This window comes from Oncorhynchus clarkii, chromosome 10, assembly GCF_045791955.1.
Source record: "Oncorhynchus clarkii lewisi isolate Uvic-CL-2024 chromosome 10, UVic_Ocla_1.0, whole genome shotgun sequence".
In the NCBI taxonomy this organism is placed as follows: domain Eukaryota; kingdom Metazoa; phylum Chordata; class Actinopteri; order Salmoniformes; family Salmonidae; genus Oncorhynchus; species Oncorhynchus clarkii.
The window spans coordinates 19,313,700-19,334,288 of NC_092156.1; the positions used below are offsets into that span (position 1 = coordinate 19,313,700).

The following is a 20,589-nucleotide window of genomic DNA, read 5'->3' on the forward strand; positions in this document are numbered from 1 at the left end:
TGCTTGGGCCAAGAAATATGAGCAACGGACATTAGACCGCTGGAAATCTGTCCTTTGGTCTGATGAGTCGAAATGTCGATTTTTGGTTCCAACCGCCGTGTCTTTGTGAAACGCAGAGTAGGTGAACGGACGATCTCCGCATGTGTGGTTCCTACCTTGAAGCATGAAGGAGGAGGTGTGATGGTGTTGGGATGCTTTGCTGGTGACACTGTCTGTGATATATTTAGAATTCAAGGCACACTTAACCAGCATGGCTACCACAGCATTCTGCAGCAATACGCCATCCCATCTGGTTTGTGCTAAGTGGGACTATCATTTGTTTTTCAACAGGACAATGACCCAACACACCTCCAGGTTGTGGAAGGGCTATTTGACCAAGAAGGAGAGTGATGGAGTGCTGCATCAGATGACCTGGCCTCCACAATCACCCAACCTCAATGCAATTGAGATGGTTTGGAATAAGTTGCGCCGCAGAGTGAAGGAAAAGCAGCCAACAAGTGTTAAGCATATGTGGGATCTCCCTCAAGACTTTTGGAAAAGGAGACAGATGTATGGAGGGCGGAGCTAAAATGTTGGAGTGAACGGCTGTGTGTGAGAGGCTCCTGCAACTTTTTTGCGAAACAATCTACTTAACCTACTTTATGGCAGTTTTTACAACAAACATCTCTTTCTAATACAATATTGCAACTTTCTATGTGAAAATGCCGAGTAATAAGCGACCAAAGGACAATAAATCCACATCGGAGGTGTCGTGTCTTTGGCTATGCCGGATTAAGTGATATGACATGCTATTCTATAAAATAATTTCTCTGTAATTAATATTACCTGATTTAAGCTGTTATCTTCCAAATAAACTCTTAAAGACCTAGTAATCTTTTACATCAGTAGCAGTCAATATTTAATCGTCACTTTATTCAGTCTCATCTGAAAGTTGTAAATTCTTGGTTATCTTCACGAACCCTGGCAGGCAAGTTGAATCAGCAATACAAAATTTGGTTCAATTATTTATTTACTAAATACCTAAATAATCACACAGAATGGATCATACATTGATTACAAATTATGTCATAAAGGAAGACGTCCCTAGCGGACGGAACAGATATGGTTACACAAAGAAAGGGGGTTGGGTTTTGAATGAAAGAGCGGGAAGACTGAGTAACAAAGGGAGAAGATATGCTATCGTAAATACAGAATCTTATGCATTCTAAATAACCGCCCATTTGGAAAAAAGAAAATGTAATAAATATTTACTCTGAGCTGCGCTTCAATAGGTTGGTCTTGTCCTCTGAAAAATGTCTCTGGTGGTAAACTAGATACGTTGTATTCATCGTTGTGTGTGTTAGATTGGATACGTCGTCCGTCCTTTCCTAGCCCACGTTTACAGTGGCTGCTGCTAACTCAACGGCTAGGAGGTATCACTTCTGGAGTGAATAAGAGTTCAAAGTTCATACCAATTGCCATACTTTTATGCTCGTGCTATATTCTGTTTGGTATCGTCGTCACCTTCACATTCTGACTGGTATAGTCGTCACCTTCACATTGAACATGATGCTAATTTCATTAGGTTATTATCTGAGCCCTTTTAACGTAGGACCGTAGTCCTCTTAGTTTCATATTTAAACATTTAAATTGCACAACAATTCCATGTGAATCTGTGAACTAGAATGTGTCGACTTTCCAAGATACAGTTTATGTCATCCTGTCATTAGTAGTAATGTCTCAGACAACAACTGATCTGAGATCATATTCATTAAGTACCAACGCATATTGCTATAGCTGAGGATTTTAAGGTTACTATTGCTGAACTGGACACCAAAATCGAGAACACCATTCGAACGGTTGCTTCGCAGGGCCAGAATATTGTGGACCTTGAGAAAGCTTCTGAATTCAACGCTAGTAGGATCAACGAGTTAGAGAAGCTATGCACGTCCTTGCAGGAAAGTGTGCAGAGGCTTTCTGTGAAAGTGGTCAACCTAGAGGGCCGATCCAGACGTCATAACTGTCGCATTGTTGGTCTGGCAGAGGGGGTGGAGGCTGGCTTTCGCCCCACCGACTTCTTCGCCAAGCTATTGAGGGATGCAATGAGATCCGATGTTTTGGCTTCGGATCCCCAGCTGGACCGTGCACATCATGCCCTTGTCCCAGTGCCTGGAGCTGGCCAACGTCCTCGCCCAGTAATCATCTGTTGCCACAGTTTCAAGACCAAGGATCTTATCCTGCGCGAGGCTCGAATGAAGGCTAGCCTGTTACTTAAAGGACACCTCTTCCGTGTCTATGAGGATTATGCGCCCGATGTGGCAAAGCACATCTTCGCCCAGCCTTGCTCTTCCCTGCAAGAATTTACCCCTCCTTCCGGTGAGAAGATTTGGCTCTCCTCATTTTTGTGTTAGGGTCTGCTCATGGACTGGAATCCATACTATACCATAACAGGTGAAACCTTATTAAACTGTCTCAGCAAGGGCTACTGAACACATAAGACGCTGAGCCGACCAATGGAGAGTGGTCAGAGCTCTTATTTAACGTTAATTTCACTTTCATTCCGGCTGGACGACTGACCTGTCGTTGGAGATCAGAGCGATGCCTGTTTGGGGGCCTTCCAGGTTTGATCATTGACACTTTCGGATGGATATACTTATTTTCCCCCATTTTTTTTGTTTCGTTATTTATTTTTCAATTCTTACATTATTCTTATTACCATACCATTTATTTATTTCTTGCAGGGGACTTGGGGTAATGGTTGGGGAGGGGCAGACGCAGACACCTGGATAGCAAGTTGGTGTTTTGTGCCGTTCTGCTTCTGTCATAGCTGTGGGCCGCTCTCCCAATTAGATTCCCACCAGCCTTCTGTGGTGCTTGTGTCTTTGTGTAGGTGTGCATACATATAATTATTATTTGTACTTTATTATTATTATTATTATTATTGTAAAAAAAAAATCTGCATTTTATTATTATTATGCGTGTTTTCACGACTCCTACCGACGGTGGCTCCCCTTCCCGTTCGGGTGGAGCTCAGCGTCGTCGTCACCGGCCTACTAGCTGCCACTGATCTTTTCCTCCCCCTCCATGTCTGTTTATTAGTTACACCTGTTGTTAATTTTTTTATTAGTTGGACTTTATTAGCCAGCTGGCCCCCCTGCTGGGTGTGCGGGATTGTTTTATGTGTACTCATTGTACATGCCTGTATGTCACGGTTATTCGTGTACATGAGTTGTTTTTGGGACTGTTTAGTTCCCCTGTGTGTCACGATCGTCGTAAGGAGCGGACCAAAATGCAGTGTGCTATGTGTTCATGATGATTTTTTAATTAAAGAAAGCACTGAACACTGAATACAAACTATACAAAACAATAAACGAATAACGACCGTGAAGCTATAATGAGAACTGTGCTGACACAAGTAACTAGACATAGACAATCACCCACAAACAAACAGTGAAACCCAGGCTACCTAAGTATGATTCTCAATCAGAGACAACTAATGACACCTGCCTCTGATTGAGAACCATACTAGGCCGAAACATAGAAATCCCAAAATCATAGAAAAACAAACATAGACTGCCCACCCCAACTCACGGCCTGACCATACTAAATAACGTCAAAACAAAGGAAATAAAGGTCAGAACGTGACACTGTGTTTTGGGGCATTTGTTTTGAGTGGTGTCTGTTTTCACCTGGTTGGTGAATAAAGAAGTAGCGCTACTCTGAACTCTCTGTCTCCTGCTTCTGACTCCTTCCTCCACTACATCCCGGGCATTACAGAATCCTGCACCTGGTAAATATGGAGTCAGCAGGAGCAGCTGCCAACCCCCTCCCATTGATGGAGGAACGTGTCCTCCACCACACCACCGTCCTCCATTGGATCGGATCCGCCATGGACCAAATGATGGAGAGAATGAACTGATGGGAGAGGAGTGGTCTCCTCTCTCCACCTTCGGCTTCCCCAGCTCAGGATTCCCCTTCTCTTCTCTCCCCATCCCCCGGCTCCAGCGCTCTCCGTCTTGCACTCCCGAGGGATTATGATGGAGCGGCGGCGGGGTGTCAGGGGTTCTTACTCCAACTAGAACTGTACCTGGTGACTGTGAGACCCACTTCCTCGGGAGCGGAGAGGGTGTGTCCTCGTCTCCTGCCTGACGGGTCGTGCTCTGGAGTGGGCAAACGCGGTCTGGAATGGCGCAGATTCAGCGAAGGAGCACTACCCGGAATTCACCCGGGAGAGCGACTGTTCCACCTTAGGCAGGAGAAGAGGAGCGCCCAGGATTACGTGCTGGAGTTCCGGACCTTGGCCGCTGGGTCTGGGTGGAACGACAGGGCCCTTATAGACCACTACCGGTGTAGTCTCCGGGAGGACGTCCGCAGGGAGCTAGCGTGTCGGGACACAGTGGGGGCCTCCGGGAGAAGTATTGGTGGCCCACCTTGGCTAGGGACGTGAGGGTTTATGTCTCTTCCTGTTCGGTGTGTGCCCAGAGTAAGGCTCCTAGGCACCTTCCTAGAGGGAACAACCCCTCCCCGTTCCACAACGGCCATGGTCTCACCTATCCGTAGATTTCCTGACCGATCTCCCCACGTCTCAGGGGAACACTATGGTTTTGGTGATTGTGGATCAGTTCTCTAAGTCCTGCCGTCTCCTCACGTTGCCCGGTCTCCCTACAGCCCTACAGACTGCTGAGGCATTATTCACCCACGTCTTCTGGCACTACGGGGTGCCGGAGGACATCGTCTCTGATCGGGGTCCCCAGTTCACGTTCCGGGTATGGAGGGCGTTCATGGAGCGTCTGGGGGTCTTGGTCAGCCTGACCTCCGGTTATCACCCTGAGAGTAATGGGCAGGTGGAGAGAGTGAACCAGGAGGTGGGTAGGTTTCTGCGGTCGTATTGCCAGGACCGGCCAGGGGAGTGGGTGAGATACATCCCCTGGGCTGAAATGGCCCAGAACTCACTAAGCCACTCCTCTACCAACATGTGTGCGTGTTGGGGTACCAGCCGGTCCTGGCACCGTGGCATCCGAGTCAGGTGGAGGAATGGGTGCAGCGCTCCAAGGAGACCTGGAGGGCCGTCCAGGAATCCCTCCAACAAGCCAGTGGACGGCAGAAGAGGAGTGCTGACCGCCACCGCAGTGAGGCCCCCGTGTTTGTACTGGGGGACAGGGTCTGGCTCTCGACCCGAAACCTACCCCTCCGCTTGCCCTGCCGGAAACTCGGGCCGCAGTGTGCAGGGCCCTTCAAAGTCCTGGGGAGAATCAACAAGGTGTGCTATCGATTACAACTCCCTTCCTATTATCGTATTAACCCCTCGTTTCATGTGTCTCTCCTCAGGCCGGTGGTAGCTGGTCCCCTGCAGGACGGTGAGGTGTCCCCGACATCGAGGGGTCCCCGGCGTACACGATACGGGCCATTCTGGACCCGAGACGCCGGGTGAGGAGCCTGCAGTACCTCATGGACTGGGAGGGGTACGGTCTGGAGGAGAGGTGCTGGGTACTGGTGGGGGACATTTTGGATCCGTCAATGTTGAGGGATATCCATCGCCTCCATCCGGATCGCCCTGCGCCTCGCCCTCTGGGTCGCCCTCGAGGCCGGTGTCGGCGCGCTGCGGCAGCCGCGCGTCAGGGGGGGAGTACTGTCACGACTCCTACCGAAGGTGGCTCCCCTTCCCGTTCGGGTGGCGCTTGGCGGTCGTCACCGGCCTACTAGCTGCCACTGATCTTTTCCTCCCCCTCCTTGTCTGTTTATTAGTTACACCTGTTGTTAATTAGGTTTATTAGTTGGGCTTTATTAGCCAGCCGGCCCGCCTGCTGGGTGTGCGGGATTGTTTTATGTGTACTCATTGTACATGCCTGTATGTCACGGTTATTCGTGTACATGAGTTGTTTTTGGGACTGTTTAGTTCCCCTGTGTTTTGGGGCATTTTGTTTTGAGTGGCATCTCAGATTTTGAAATTATGCTTTACAGTGAAAGCAATACAAGCGTTTGTGTAAGTTTATCGATCGCTCGACAAAACTATAAGTACACTTAGCATCAGGTAACTTAGTCACGAAAATCAGAAAAGCAATCAAATTAATCGTTTACCTTTGATCTTGGGATGTTTTCACTCACGAGACTCCCAGTTAGACAACAAATGTTCCTTTTGTTCCATAAAGATATTTTTTATATCCAAATACCTCCGTTAGTTTGGTGCGTTATGCCCAGGAATCCACCGGAAAGAGCAGTCACGACAATGCAGACAAAAATTCCAAATTATATCCATAATGTCCACAGAAACATGTCAGACGTTTTTTATAATCAATCCTCAGGGTGTTTTTCAAATATCTATTCGATAATATATCAACCGGGACAGTTGGCTTTTCTCTAGGCCCGGGAGTAACAATGGCCGCCTTTCTCTTTTGCGCTTAATTCACTCTGAGAGCCCCCACCTATCCACTTACGCAATGTGGTCATTCACGCTCATTCTTCAAAATAAAACCCTGAAAATATGTGTGAAGACTGTTGACATCCTGAGTAAGCGATAGGAAAAGGAATCTGGTTGATATCTCTTTAAATGGAGCAATGGGAGACTATGGAACATGGAGTTTTCAAAATAGAAGCCACTTCCTGGTTTGATTTTTCTCAGGGTTTCGCCTGCAATATCAGTTTTGTTATACTCACAGACAATATTTTGACAGTTTTGGAAACTTTAGAGTGTTTTCTATCCTAATCTGTCGATTATATGCATATTCTAGCATCTGGTCCTGAGAAATAGGCCATTTACTTTGGGAACGTTATTTTTCCAAACATAAAATAGTGCCCCCTAGCTTCAAGAGGTTTTAAGTAATCAATTTGCATTTTATTGCATGACATAAGTATTTGATCACCTACCAACCAGTAAGAATTCCGGCTCTCACAGACCTGTTAGTTTTTCTTTAAGAAGCCCTCCTGTTCTCCACTCATTATCTGTATTAACTGCACCTGTTTGAATTTGTTACCTGTATAAAAGACACCTGTCCACACACTCAATCAAACAGACTCCAACCTCTCCACAATGGCCAAGACCAGAGAGCTGTGTAAGGACATCAGGGATAAAATTGTAGACCTGCACAAGCCTGGGATGGGCTACAGGACAATAGGCAAGCAGCTTGGTGAGAAGGCAACAACTGTTGGCGCAATTATTAGAAAATGGAAGAAGTTCAAGATGACGGTCAATCACCCTCTGTCTGGGGCTCCATGCAAGATCTCACCTCGTGGGGCATCAATGATCGTGAGGGATCAGCCCAGAACTACACAGCAGGACCTGGTCAATGACCTGAAGAGAGCTGGGACCACAGTCTCAAAGAAAACCATTAGTAAAACACTACGCCGTCATGGATTAAAATCCTGCAGCGCACGCAAGGTCCCCCTGCTCAAGCCAGCGCAAATCCAGGCCCATCTGAAGTTTGCCAATGACCATCTGGATGATCCAGAGGAGGTATGGGAGAAGGTCATGTGGTCTGATGAGACAAAAATAGAGCTTTTTGGTCTAAACTCCACTAGCCGTGTTTGGAGGAAGAAGAAGGATGAGTACAACCCCAAGAACACCATCCCAACCGTGAAGCATGGAGGTGGAAACATCATTTTTTGGGGATGCTTTTCTGCAAAGGGGACAGGACGACTGCACCGTATTGAGGGGAGGATGGATGGGGCCATGTATCGCAAGATCTTGGCCAACAACCTCCTTCCCTCAGTAAGGGCATTGAAGATGGGTTGTGGCTGGGACTTCCAGCATGACAATGACCCGAAACACACAGCCAGGGCAACTAAGGAGTGAATCCGTAAGAAGCATCTCGAGGTCCTGGAGTGGCCTAGCCAGTCTCCAGACCTGAACCCAATAGAAAATCTTTGGAGGGAGCTGAAAGTCCGTATTGCCCAGCGACAGCCCCGAAACCTGAAGGATCTGGCGAATGTCTGTATGGAGGAGTGGGCCAAAATCCCTGCTGCAGTGTGTGCAAACCTGGTCAAGAACTACAGGAAACGTATGATCTCTGTAATTGCAAACAAATGTTTCTGTCCCAAATATTAAGTTCTGCTTTTCTGGTGTATCAAATACTTATGTCATGCAATAAAATGCAAATTAATTACTTAAAAATTGTACAATGTGATTTTCTGGATTTTCGTTTTAGATTCCGTCTCTCACAGTTGAAGTGTACCTATGATTTAAAAAAATGACATACCTCTACATGCTTTCTAAGTAGGAAAACCTTTAAAATCGGCAGTGTATCAAATACTTGTTATCCCCACTATATACAGTGGGGCAAAAAAGTACTTATTCAGCCACCAATTGTGCAAGTTCTCCCACTTAAAAAGATGAGAGAGGCCTGTAATTTTCATCATAGGTACACTTCAACTATGATAGACAAAATGAGAAAAAAATCCAGAAAATCACATTGTAGGATTTTTAATGAATTTATTTGCAAATTATGGTGGAAAAAAAGTATTTTTTTTTGCCCCATTGGGTATATATATATATATATATATATACAAAAAATATATATATATATATACAAAAATATATAGTTTTTATTTTTTGATTGGGGGGTACGTTTAATTTAGTAAAATCCTTGTTCCGATCTCCTAACCCACAATATGTATATGTACTGCTGTCTATGTCGGTTGCTGATGGTTTATGTTTAGACCGGCATTGCTTAGCAATATAATCATGCGATGCTGTATCTGGCTTATATCCTCTCTGAAGTTCTGGAGACTTCAATAGACCCAGACCCGCACCTCATAATCCTGGGAGAGTCTGATTCCCTAAACGGATAAACCAACCCCCCAAAACAACTCATCTCTTACTGTCTCATTTCAGCAAAAAAAAATATCTTGCTGTTTTGGAAAAGGAGGGAAGCTCCCTCTACCAAATTATGGCTCAGCGAACTGGCAAACACTGTACAATTAGTAAGAATTAGATATATTCTGTACAATGAATTATCAACATTTGATCAAATCTGGCAGCCTTTCCTCTCTTACTTGCCTCTTTGGTGCTGTGAATTTGTATATTGTAACACACTCCAATTGTAATATTTTAATCTACTTTTGGGCAGCATGTGCTTGCCCCGCCACCCGAGCAGGCGCGAGAGGAATAGGGGGGAATACTTGTCTTTTATACCTATACACCATTCTTGTGTGTGTTCAAAAAAAACATTTGAACGAAAGACTTTTGGAAATAATCTCAGGTGAAGATGGTAGAGATGATGCCAAGAGGGTGCAAAGCTGTCATCAAGGCAAAGGGTGGCTACTTTGAAGAATCTTAAATATAAGTATATTTTGATTTGTTTAACACTTTTTTGGTTATGACATGATTCCATATGTGTTATTTCAAAAAGAAAAACCCCTGAATGAGTAGGCGTGACCAAACAATTGACTGGTATTGTATACAGTTGAAGTCGGAAGTTTACATATACTAGGGTTGGAGTCATTAAATCTCCACAAATTTCTTGTTAACAAACTATAGTTTTGGCAAGTCGGTTAGGACATCTACTTTGTGCATGACACAATTAATTTTTCCAACAATTGTTTACAGAGATTATTTCACTTATAATTCACTCTATCACAATTCCAGTGGGTCAGAAGTTTACATATACTAAGTTGACTGTGCTTTAAACATCTTGGAAGACTCCAGAAAATGGTCATGGCTTTAGAAGCTTCTGATAGGCTAATTGACATCATTTGAGTCAATTGGAGGTGTATTTGTGGATGTATTTCAAGGCCTACCTTCAAACTCAGTGCCTCTTTCCTTAACATCATGGGAAAATCAAAAGAAATCAGCCAAGACCTCAGACAAAAAATTGTAGACCTCCACAAGTCTGGTTCATCCTTGGGAGCAATTTCCAAACGCCTGAAGGTACCACGTTCACCTGTACAAACAATAGTAAGCAAGTATAAACACCATGGGACCACGCAGCCATCATACCGCTCAGGAAGGAGATGCGTTCTGTCTCCTAGAGATGAACGTACTTTGCTGTGAAAAGTGCAAATCAATCCCGGGACAACAGCAAAGGACAATGTGAAGATGCTGGAGGAAACAGGTAGAAAAGTATCTATATCCACAGTAAAACGAGTCCTATATCGACATAACCTGAAAGGCCGCTCTGCAAGGAAGAAGCCACTTCTCCAAAACCACCATAAAAAAGCCAGACTACGGTTTGCAACTGCACATGAGGACAAAGATAGTACTTTTCGGAGAAATGTCCTCTGGTCTGATGAAACAAAAATATAACTATTTGGCCATAATGACCATCGTTATGTTTTGAGAAAAAAGGGGGAGGCTTGCAAGCCGAAGAACACCATCCCAACCGTGAAGCACAGGAGTGGCAGTATCATGTTGTGGCGGTGCTTTGCTGCAGGAGGGACTGGTGCACTTAACATAATAGATGGCTTCATGAGGAAGGAAAAGTATGTGAATATATTGAAGCAACATCTCAAGACATCAGTCAGGAAGTTAAAGCTTGGTCTCAAATGGGTCTTCCAAATGGACTATGACCCCAAGCATACTTCCAAAGTTGTGGAAAAATGGCTTAAAGACAACAAAGTCAAGATATTGGAGTGGCCATCACAAAGCCCTGACCTAAATCCTATAGAAAATTTGTGGGCAGAACTGAAAAACCATGTGCGAGCAAGGAGGCCTACAAACCTGACTCAGTTACACCAGGTATGTTAGGAGGAATGGGCCAAAATTCACCCAATTTATTGTGGGAAGCTTGTGGAAGGCTATCCGAAACATTTTACCCAAGTTAAACAAATTAAAGGCAATGCTACCAAATACACTCAATTAGTATGTAAACATCTAACACACAGGAAATGTGATGAAAGAAAGGCATTCTGAAATAAATCATTCTCTCTACTATTATTCTGACATTTCACATTCTTAAAATAAAGTGGTGATCCTAACTGACCTAAGACAAGGAATTTTTACTAGGATTAAATGTCAGGAAATGTGAATAATTGAGTTTAAATGTATTTGGCTCAGGTGTATTTAAAGTTCTGACTTCAACTGTATATCTATATAATTGTATAATAAAAGACAACACACTGACCCTTTTTTCCATTATCAGGACCACATCAGACTGATCTAAATTGCCAGTTAGGTCATAGGGTGGAGGCATTCTGATGAGTTGGGTCTGGGGTTGTCTGTACCGAATCTGATTTTAAATAATCTGATTATAATAACATTATGGATTCCAGCAATGATAAGGAGTTGTTTGTCTGTCTGGTCAAAAGTCGTGCTTCGAAATCGCTAAGCTGTTTACTTCAAAGCATTGTGCCTATGCCTATATCACTTTATTAGAAACACGTGATCAATGAAGTCCCAAGCTTCATTTTGTCAAACCTTATTGGTTTTGGTAGAAGACAAAAAGGCTATTATGTGCACTCGCTACAGCGTGTGGGACATCTTCTATAATAATTTGTCTGCTCTAATTTATTTTCACCAGCAGGTGGCACTAGTGTACACTGTTGACCAAAGCCAATGTATTGAACCTATTTTCAACACAATTTGCTGGAAAGACTCAACGCATCAGGAAGCTTCGTTTCCCCATCACTGGTCAAAGGTGTCAACCAGAGCTGAATACAAAAATGTGAATGACTGGTGTGTGAACTATACACACTAATATCATGCTGAAATGATTATATAATAACAACATATTTTTAATAGTAATATGTGTATCACATTATCTTTCAACAGATTTTTGGATTACAGTTAGACGTCATAAAGATATGTAAATTGAGACACGGTGGCGTCATGGATTGCGTTGGTGTCCCGGATGGAGTTCCGACGCCATCTTTACACCAGTGCTGCTGCTACCGGTAGCTAGAGAGTGGGGACGCTGCAGTTGCTCCACTAAGAACCGCCGACTGAGACAGACATACACAAGTTCGATCCGCTCTCCATCGACAGTCCGACCCCGAACACCATGGCAGATCGAGAGCATTTAGTATACCAGGCCAAACTCGCCGAACAAGCTGAGAGATACGATGGTAAGGGCTGAGATATACCGTCAATGCGGAGTATGCCTCAGTCTCATTCGCTTGTCCCCCCCTACTCTACTAACGGGGGGCTTCGAGGTGGGTTGAAGATGGTTAGTGAGAGATCGTAGTAGAGACAAAATGGCGGAGAAGAGGGTTTCCGAACTAGTCATTTAACGTTTAGAGAAGTGGTTTTGTTTGACTGAATAATGTTAGTTAGAAATAATGTTTAACACGTGTATGACTGTGTTTTTGGGCATTCAGCGTTAGCATGTGTCATTCAGTATACGCTATAACTAGTTACTTTCTTGAAACCCATTGGTTATTTCTGCTGGTGGTGCCGAAGTTCCGACGTCGTTGTTGGCCCTCAATAGATATACAACTAACGTTAACTAGCTATTATATTGTAGCTAATATTGCTAACTAGTAAACTATAGCCTGTTAGCAACGTTAGCTGTGTTACAATGGCGGCTAACTGTTTTATAATATGCATAAAGGAGACGTTAGCTACTGTACAACTTTAGCTACCATGGTGATGAGTTACCGCAAGCTAATTTGTTAGCTAGCTAAAATAATTGGCTGATTTGATGAAATAGTTATTGTGACAGTATAATAATCTGCAGCTTGGTTAATCTAGCTAGTTAGTTGGTCTTGACGCTAGCTAACTTTCTATTGTGTGTGTGTGTGTGCGCACACAGGCTGTCAAACGCATTTGCGACGACAGCTTTGTGGGTTGGGTTTCGGGTTTTCTGCAACACATGTAGTTAGCTATCTACAGTAGCTAGTACACGTTGGGTAACTATCTTGTTATTAGTTTTCTATTCTAGACGCCAGTTGGCTAACTGTTGCCTTGACATGATTGGCTAAACAGTATATCAACCAGAGCCAATTAACATTAGCTACCGACCAGAGCCATTTCGCTATTTCGATAGCTAACGTCAGAGCCATGTAGTTAGCTAGCTAACTTAGCTAGCAAGCGAACATTAAACTCAACACGCTAACATTAGCTGTCAGTTTTGTATAATGTTATAGCTAGCTAGATAGCGCGAGCTACCTTATTAGCCTAACTGTGGAAAGAACGCAGTCCCTGGCAAGCCGAGTGGGTGTGGTTGTTACCGGGATAGCTAATGGTGTCTCATTACATTTTCCCAAGCCAGTCAGTGCAACACGTTTCAGCTAGCCAGTCAGTACCTTGACAAATGAGCTGTTGTGTCTCATTTGTCGATTATTTTTTATTAGTAGTGCAAGTTGGATAACACGTGCTAACAGACAAATATGGTTACAATGTTACAGGCATTGACATGGCAAGCTTGGGTTAGTTACTTGGCTCCTGGCTTACAAGGGTGTCCACATCAAATAACTGTTGTACTAATCATTCATTGGCCCTTCGTGGGGTTTAAATACTTCTACAATAGAGCAACACTGTTTTAATGCTGTAGTCAAATCTAGGGATAGTTATAGTTTGCTGTAATATGGATCTCTGTCATGCAGCAAGGGTTTAATTTGAGGGACTCTGTGTTTTGAAGCTCATTTCTATATAGTTTTGCAAGACTCATTACATATTTTAGGTAGGCTATATAATAGTAATAATGGATAACAAAAATAAAGTCTAGACCCAATTTCCCCAAATGTTATTCAGCTACCAAATGTTTTATGATTTATGAGCCCTCAATTTAATTAAACATTCTCTTTTACAGAAAGTGATTAGTTCAATTGATGGCAATATTCACACAAGTCTTACTATTTTTGACTCCAACTTTAGAAGATCATATCTCAGTTTCTGAATGTCAGAGACAAACCAGAGATTATTCCCATGTGCATCAGTCGCATCTTTCTCTGGCATTTAACTGCTTCTTTCTCGCCTAAAGCATTGCAGATTTGTGTTTTAGATCGGTATAAACAGTCAAGGTACCACACCTCTAAAGATTTCTTAATTTTGAGGAAAAAACATGAATGTAAGCACCACAGACAATTTAGGAGCACCACAAATATTTTTAAATGTGGAAAACTGTTACTTTAGGGGAAGGAGGACGAGCTGCACCGATTCCAACAAATATATTGCCTAGGCTCAGAAGCCTCATGCTAGCCAGCTGGAAAACAAGAGGACACATTTTCAAGGTATTGGCAAAGACAGTACAGTATGAAGATAGGCTAAAACTGCTTCTCCAATAGAAATCCCAGAGCACACTTGTAGGCGATGTCATGGCGAAGTTTACTAGCTAAGCTGCATGTACAGGCCCTCAAATCAGAGGCACTCCTTAAATATAATTTTTTTGACAAAAATGAAAACATGTCAGTTGTCACTTTCATGAGATTGGAGTAATAACATGTTCAGCTAGTTAATACATTGGCTCAAATCTAGGTTGTGGCTTTAGACTTTGTGAAAATGAAGAACAAAGGAAGAATTTCCCCTTCTCTCATTGACTTCTAAAACCCCGGCTTGGTCTGTTTCACAAGCGTTCCCGGAAGTTTTGCAACGTTTTATTTGGTATTTAGCTGTTTTTATTGATAGTACGGATTTAACTGGTAGTAGTTCTGGTAGTAGTCACTTGAAAGGAAAAACATCCATCACAAAATTAGCCACTGGCAAAGCACTGCCTCTCACTGCAGGCTTTGCCTTAGTGAATGGTCCTTGCTGTCCGGGATCCTTGGGATGGCCCTGAGTTACATTCAGTTCATATAAGGCAATCAGTCTATTGAAATAAATTCATATGGATTTCACATGATTGTGATACCATAACGAAAAAAGGTAGGAGCTTTGATCAGAAAAACAGTATCTGTTGTGACCACCATTTGCCTAATGCAGCGCGGCACAGCTCCTTTGCAATGAGTTGATCAGGCTGTTGATTATAGAATGTTGTCCCACTCCTCTTCAATGGCTGTGCGAATGTTGGATGATGGTGGGAACTGGAACATGCTGTTGTGCATGTTGATCCAGAGCATCCCAAACATGCTCAATTGGTGACATGTCTGGTGAGTATGCAGGCCATGGATGAACTGGGAAATGGTCAGCTTCCAGGAATTGTATACAGATCCTTGCGACATGGGGCCGTGCATTCTCACGCTGAAACATGAGGTGATTGTAGCGGATGAATAGCACGACAGTGGGCCTTAGAATCTCGTCACGGTATCTGTGCATTCAAATTGCCACTGATAAAATGCAATTGTGTTCATTGTCCGTTGCTTATGCCTCCCCATACAATATCCCCACTGTCAGGCACTCTCTTCACAAACTGCTTGCCCACACGACACCATACACATGGTCTGCAGTTGTGAAGCCGGTTGGGCGTATTGCCAAATTCTTTAAAATGACGGAGGTGGCTTATGGTAGAGAAATTATCATTCAGTTCTCTGGCAACAGCTCTGGTGGACATTCCTGCAGTCAGCATGCCAATTGCACGCTCCCTTAATTATTTTTTTATTTTATTTTTTTTAACCATTATTTAACTAGACTAGTTAAGAACAAATTCTTATTTTTAATGACGGCCTAGGAACAGTGGGTAAACTGCTGTAATGATTATGCTGTTTAATCAGATTCTTGATATGACGCACCTGACCGGTGCACATTTGAGAAGCTTTTTGTGCTTATGGAACATTCTGGGATATTTTATTTCAGCATTTATATTTTTGTTCAGTGTAAAATGCTTACAGTAAGTGTTAGGGATGCACATATCTGTACATTTTGCTGCCAAGTAACTGACCCTCATTAACTGGTTAATGTTCCATATGTGACGATGATGAAAATCTCAGAAACCAGTGTGGGTTGCTAATATGACTAGGGTTGTGCCTTTTTGCTTCTGGACAACAGAAGTTGATATGAAACCAACAGAACAGGAGAGAAATACTAGTTAATGGCATCAGGAAGTCTTTAAAAAAATCATTGCCGCTGTTTCTATGGATAGATTTTTGCAAGGCTACTTTGAAGCAAGGTAAGACATGCCACATTATTTGAAGTAAAGTAAAAGGTTCAGCTTTCAGACAATTACTGCCTCAAGCTCACATTGCAAAGTGGTAGGTGACGCGCTGATAGCCTGCCTACCGTTGACTATAGCCTACGCACTCGAATGGCAAATGGGAGGCGTGCTTTAATTATGAGTTGAGAAATTAAAATAGCTCCTTTAACACCCAATTACATTTAGTTGTTTGTTGTGCAATGACTGGGCTTACAAAAGCACTTTCACTCCAGCGAAGAGCTACTTTCGTGCTGTCTGACAGGTGATGGTCAGCTAGGCTCTGTATGCTGTGCGTGTGTGATAAGATACATGCATGACTAACAAAAATACACCTACCAATTTAATTTCACTAAAGTATGCTAATTTACCTATAGACCGATAAGCATGACCGGTCAAATGTGTTTTTGGCGGCTAACCCATTTAACGGTTAACATCACTGGCTAAGGCTCGGGTTTGGTTATGGTTAGGGTTTAGTGTACGATGTCCTAGGGATTTGGCTAGAAATAACACTCAATGAACAGCGTCAGGTACTCTCAGCTAGTTAGATGGGGGTGGCGAAACGTGAATTTGGACCACTGAGGTATAATAAGAACGAGACCGCCTCAAATATGGCCAACCCTTGTTGTCAATGTAATCACATTCGCATACGCAGTTCCGGAGTTGCTGCCATCTTCCTTACTGAGATTACTCCGCCTGCACTCAAGCACTCAGTGCACACTGGAAAGACAGCAGTATGTCGCACACATGCTCCAGGAACTCTGTCAGAGCATGTGGAGAGCTCAACAAGCCAATCGGCACTTCCCTTGGCGAGCTGGGGTCATGACCTCAGAGCATGAATATAAAATGTTAATATCTTCGGCTGTGAGTGGCCTGGGCGACAATTTAAGTTAATGCATGTTTTTTGTCTCCCAAAGGTGATGACTAATGTCTTGTTAGGCATTTTAAAATTTGACGTCTCTATGGGGCCGTCGACGGTAATGACCTTTCTCCGCCGTGATGCAGTTAAACTGCAGTACCGAAGCAATACTGTAGGTGCAGTCAAGCGTGCTTCCAGACCGGAACTGTGGCCCCTTAATTTGGACCAGTCCCTGACAGGTGACAACTCACAGAAAAACGTAGCTTTATTGCACAGCTTCTGTCATTGTCCACTTTATTTAGCTAGAAAGCTTCTATTTACTCTGCATTCACCATAGAAGCAGTAACAGTTAGTTCACGCTCCTCTCCGACTAGTGTCGTTGGGTTATACAGTGCATTCAGAAAGTATTCAGACTAGAGGTCGACTGATTTATGATTTTTCAACACCGATGCCGATTATTGGAGGACCAAAAAAGCCCATACCGATTAATCGGCTGATTTATAAAAAATAAAGTATTTATATGTAATAATGACAATTACAACAATACTGAATGAAAACTTATTTTAACTTAATATAATACATCAATAAAATCAATTTAGCCTCAATTAATGAAACATGTTCAATTTGGTTTAAATAATGCAAAAACAGTGTTGGAGAAGAAAGTAAAAGTGCAATATGTGCTATGTAAGAAAGCTAACGTTTCAGTTCCTTGCTCAGAACATGAGAACATTTGAAAGCAGGTGGTTCCTTTTAACATGAGTCTTCAATATTTCCAGGTAAGAAGTTTTAAGTTGTAGTTATTATATGACTATTTCTCTCTATACCATTTGTATTTCATTAAACTTTGACTATTGGATGTTCTTATAGGCACTTTAGTATTGCCAGTGTAACAGTATAGCTTCCGTCTCTCTCCTCGCTCCTCCCTGGGCTCGAACCAGGAACACAATGACAACAGCTACTCTCGAAGCAGCGTTACCCATGCAGAGCAAGGGGAACAACCACTCCAAGTCTCAGAGCGAGTGACGTTTGAAACGCTATTAGTGCGAACCCCGCTAACTAGCTAGCCATTTCACTTCGGTTACACCAGCCTCATCTCGGGAGTTGATAGGCTTGAAGTCATAAACAGTGCAATGCTTGACGCACAACGAAGAGCTGCTGGCAAAACGCACGAAAGTGCTGTTTGAATGAATGCTTACGAGCCTGCTGCTGCCAGTCAGATACTTGTATGCTCAGTCAGATTATATGCAACGCAGGACACGCTTGATAAACTAGTAATATCATCAACCATGTGTAGTTAACTAGTGATTATGATTGATTGTTTTTTATAAGATAAGTCTAATGCTAGCTAGAACCTTACTTTGGCTTACTGCATTTGCGTAACAGGCAGTCTCCTCGTGGAGTGCAACGAGAGGCAGGTGGTTGTAGTGTTGGACTTGTTAACTGTAAGGTTGCAAGATTGGATCCCCTGAGCTGACGAGGTGAAAATCTGTAGTTCTGCCCCTGAACGAGGCAGTTAACCCACCGTTCCTAGGCCGTCATTGAAAGTAAGAATGTGTTCTTAACTGACTTGCCTAGTTAAATAAATATTAAATAAAGGTGTAAAAAAATATATATATTAAAAAAACTGCCAAAACGGTGTCCAAAAATACAGATTTCCGATTATGAAAACTTGAAATCGGCCATTTCGTTTAATCGACCAACCTCTTATTCAGACCCTTTTACTTTTTCCACGTTTTGTTACGTTACAGCCTTATTATAAAATGTATTAAATAGTCCCCCCCCCCCCCCCCAATCTACACACAAAGCTTGCAAATGTATACAAAAATGTAAACTATCACATTTACATAAGTATTCAGAACCTTTACTCAGTACTTTGTTGAAGCACCTTTGGCAGTGATTACAGCCTCAAGTCTTCTTGGGTATGATGCTACAAGTTTGGCACACCTGTATTTGGGGAGGTCTCTCATTCTTCTCTGCAGATCTTCTCAAGCTCTTGTCAGGTTGGATGGGGAGCGTCGCTGCACAGCTATTTTCAGGTCTGTCCAGAGATGTTCGATTGGGTTTAACTCCGGGCTCTGGTTGGGACACTCAAGGACTTTCAGAGACTTTGAAGCCACTCCTGCGTTGTCTGGCTGTGTGCTTAGGGTTGTTGTCCTGTTGAAAGGTGAACCTTCGCTCCAGTCTGAGGTCCTGAGCTCTCTGGGGCAGGCTTTCATCATGGATCTCTCTGTACTTTGCTGTGTTCATCTCTCCCTCGATCCTGACTAGTCTCCCTGTCCCTCCCTCACTTCCCTGACCAAGGCCTTTCTCCCCACGATTGAGGAAAAACATTTATTTAATCGATTTTAGAATAAGGTTGTAACGTAACAAAATGTAGATGTCAAGGTGTCTGAATGCTACTCTATACAAAGGCATACCATTAGTTGCTGTAGTAGCACCTGCTTTCAGTTTTCTAGATTCTATTATCAAAGATTCACCAGCGGTACACACGGGCAAGGCAGTCTGGTCTCTTTTGCTCTGCTCTGAAACAGGATACTGTTCTCTACCAGCTCTAGCCACTGTTGAGAGAGGCAACACCCCCCACCCCTCCTGTCGTTAGGCCTCCTGAAAGGGGACAATCCCCTGTAGGGGCTCAGAGCCAGACTGGACCCCCCCCCCCCGCAGGCATGCTGTGGAACAGGCCATTCCCCCTTTGGCACAGAGGAATGTGCAAGGCGGATAGTATAGCTGGGGTCGAGCCAGACCAGAGAGCTAGGTGGGGTGGGGGTGTACGAGCTGGTGGTATGTGCCTATGCAGCCCCCCGGACATAAGGGCTGAAGGACGGGAGGAGACGAGGCACCAGTGCGCCACTCTCTTACGTAACCCCTCTCTCCAGCTCAGACGAGTCATCCAGCCCCAATGTTTGTGCAAATGGCTCAGACGGGCTATCTTCTTAGTGGGTATCTTTGCAGAGACTGCTCATTTACTTTTTAATCCTTCCCCTCCTTGCCGCTGCCTCTTTGACGAAGTGCACTTATACACTGCCCCCAGCTTCAGTGATCCTGGGCACTCAACAGACCTGAACGAATTCCAATGTGGTGTTGTAATGGTGGTGGTAACTCCTCTGCCATGCCTGGACTCTCCCTCCCCCTCCCCAGAGATGGACTAGTATTCCTCTTTCCTTGATTAATGGGGTGAACAGTTAACAATGTTTTTTTATTTTTTTATAGACACATCAAGTGTCAGGGCAGCAGAGTTGCTGAGCACTAGTTAGACGTGATGCTTTTCAAAAATTTTCAAAACAAGTCACAAGTTGCATGGACTCACTCTGTTTGCAACAATAGTATTTAACTTGATTCTGAACCCCACACATGTAAGGTCCCTCAGTTGAGCAGTGTATTTCAACCACGCATTCAACCACAGACCAAGGAGGTTTTCCAATGAGCATAGTGAAGTTATTAATTACACTTTGGATGGTGTATCAATACACCCAGTCACTACAAGGATACAGGCGTCCTTCCTAACTCCTTGCCGGAGAGGAAGGAAACCGCTCAGCGCGAGGCCAATGGTTACTTTAAAAAGGTTACATAGTTTAATGTCTGATGGGAGAACTGATGATGAATCAAGAACATCCTCAATACTAACCTAATTGACAGAGTGAAAAGGAAGCCTGTACATAATACAAATATTCTAAAATGTGCAGTTTGTTTGTTTGCAACAAGGCACTAAAGTAATACTGCAAAAAAAATGTGATAAATGAATTACATTTTTGCCCCGAATACAAAGTGTTTTAATTTGGGGCAAATACAACATATTACTGAGAACCACTCCCCATATTT

At 43.5% G+C, this 20,589-nt stretch overlaps 1 protein-coding gene across 2 annotated transcripts in view; it reads left to right on the forward strand.

Annotated features, from left to right (window-relative positions):
- The first annotated feature begins 11,749 nt into the window (after positions 1 to 11,749).
- LOC139418101 (14-3-3 protein epsilon) overlaps positions 11,750 to 20,589 on the forward strand; it is a 21,320-nt gene continuing 12,480 nt past the window's right edge. Inside the window, exon 1 of one of the 2 annotated variants that reach the window (XM_071167283.1) lies at positions 11,750 to 11,973. In XM_071167283.1, the coding sequence (XP_071023384.1) occupies positions 11,910 to 11,973 (64 nt within the window). In that variant the 5' untranslated portion in view covers positions 11,750 to 11,909. The remainder of the gene's footprint in view (positions 11,974 to 20,589) is intronic. The other variant, XM_071167282.1, reaches the window with a different exon arrangement.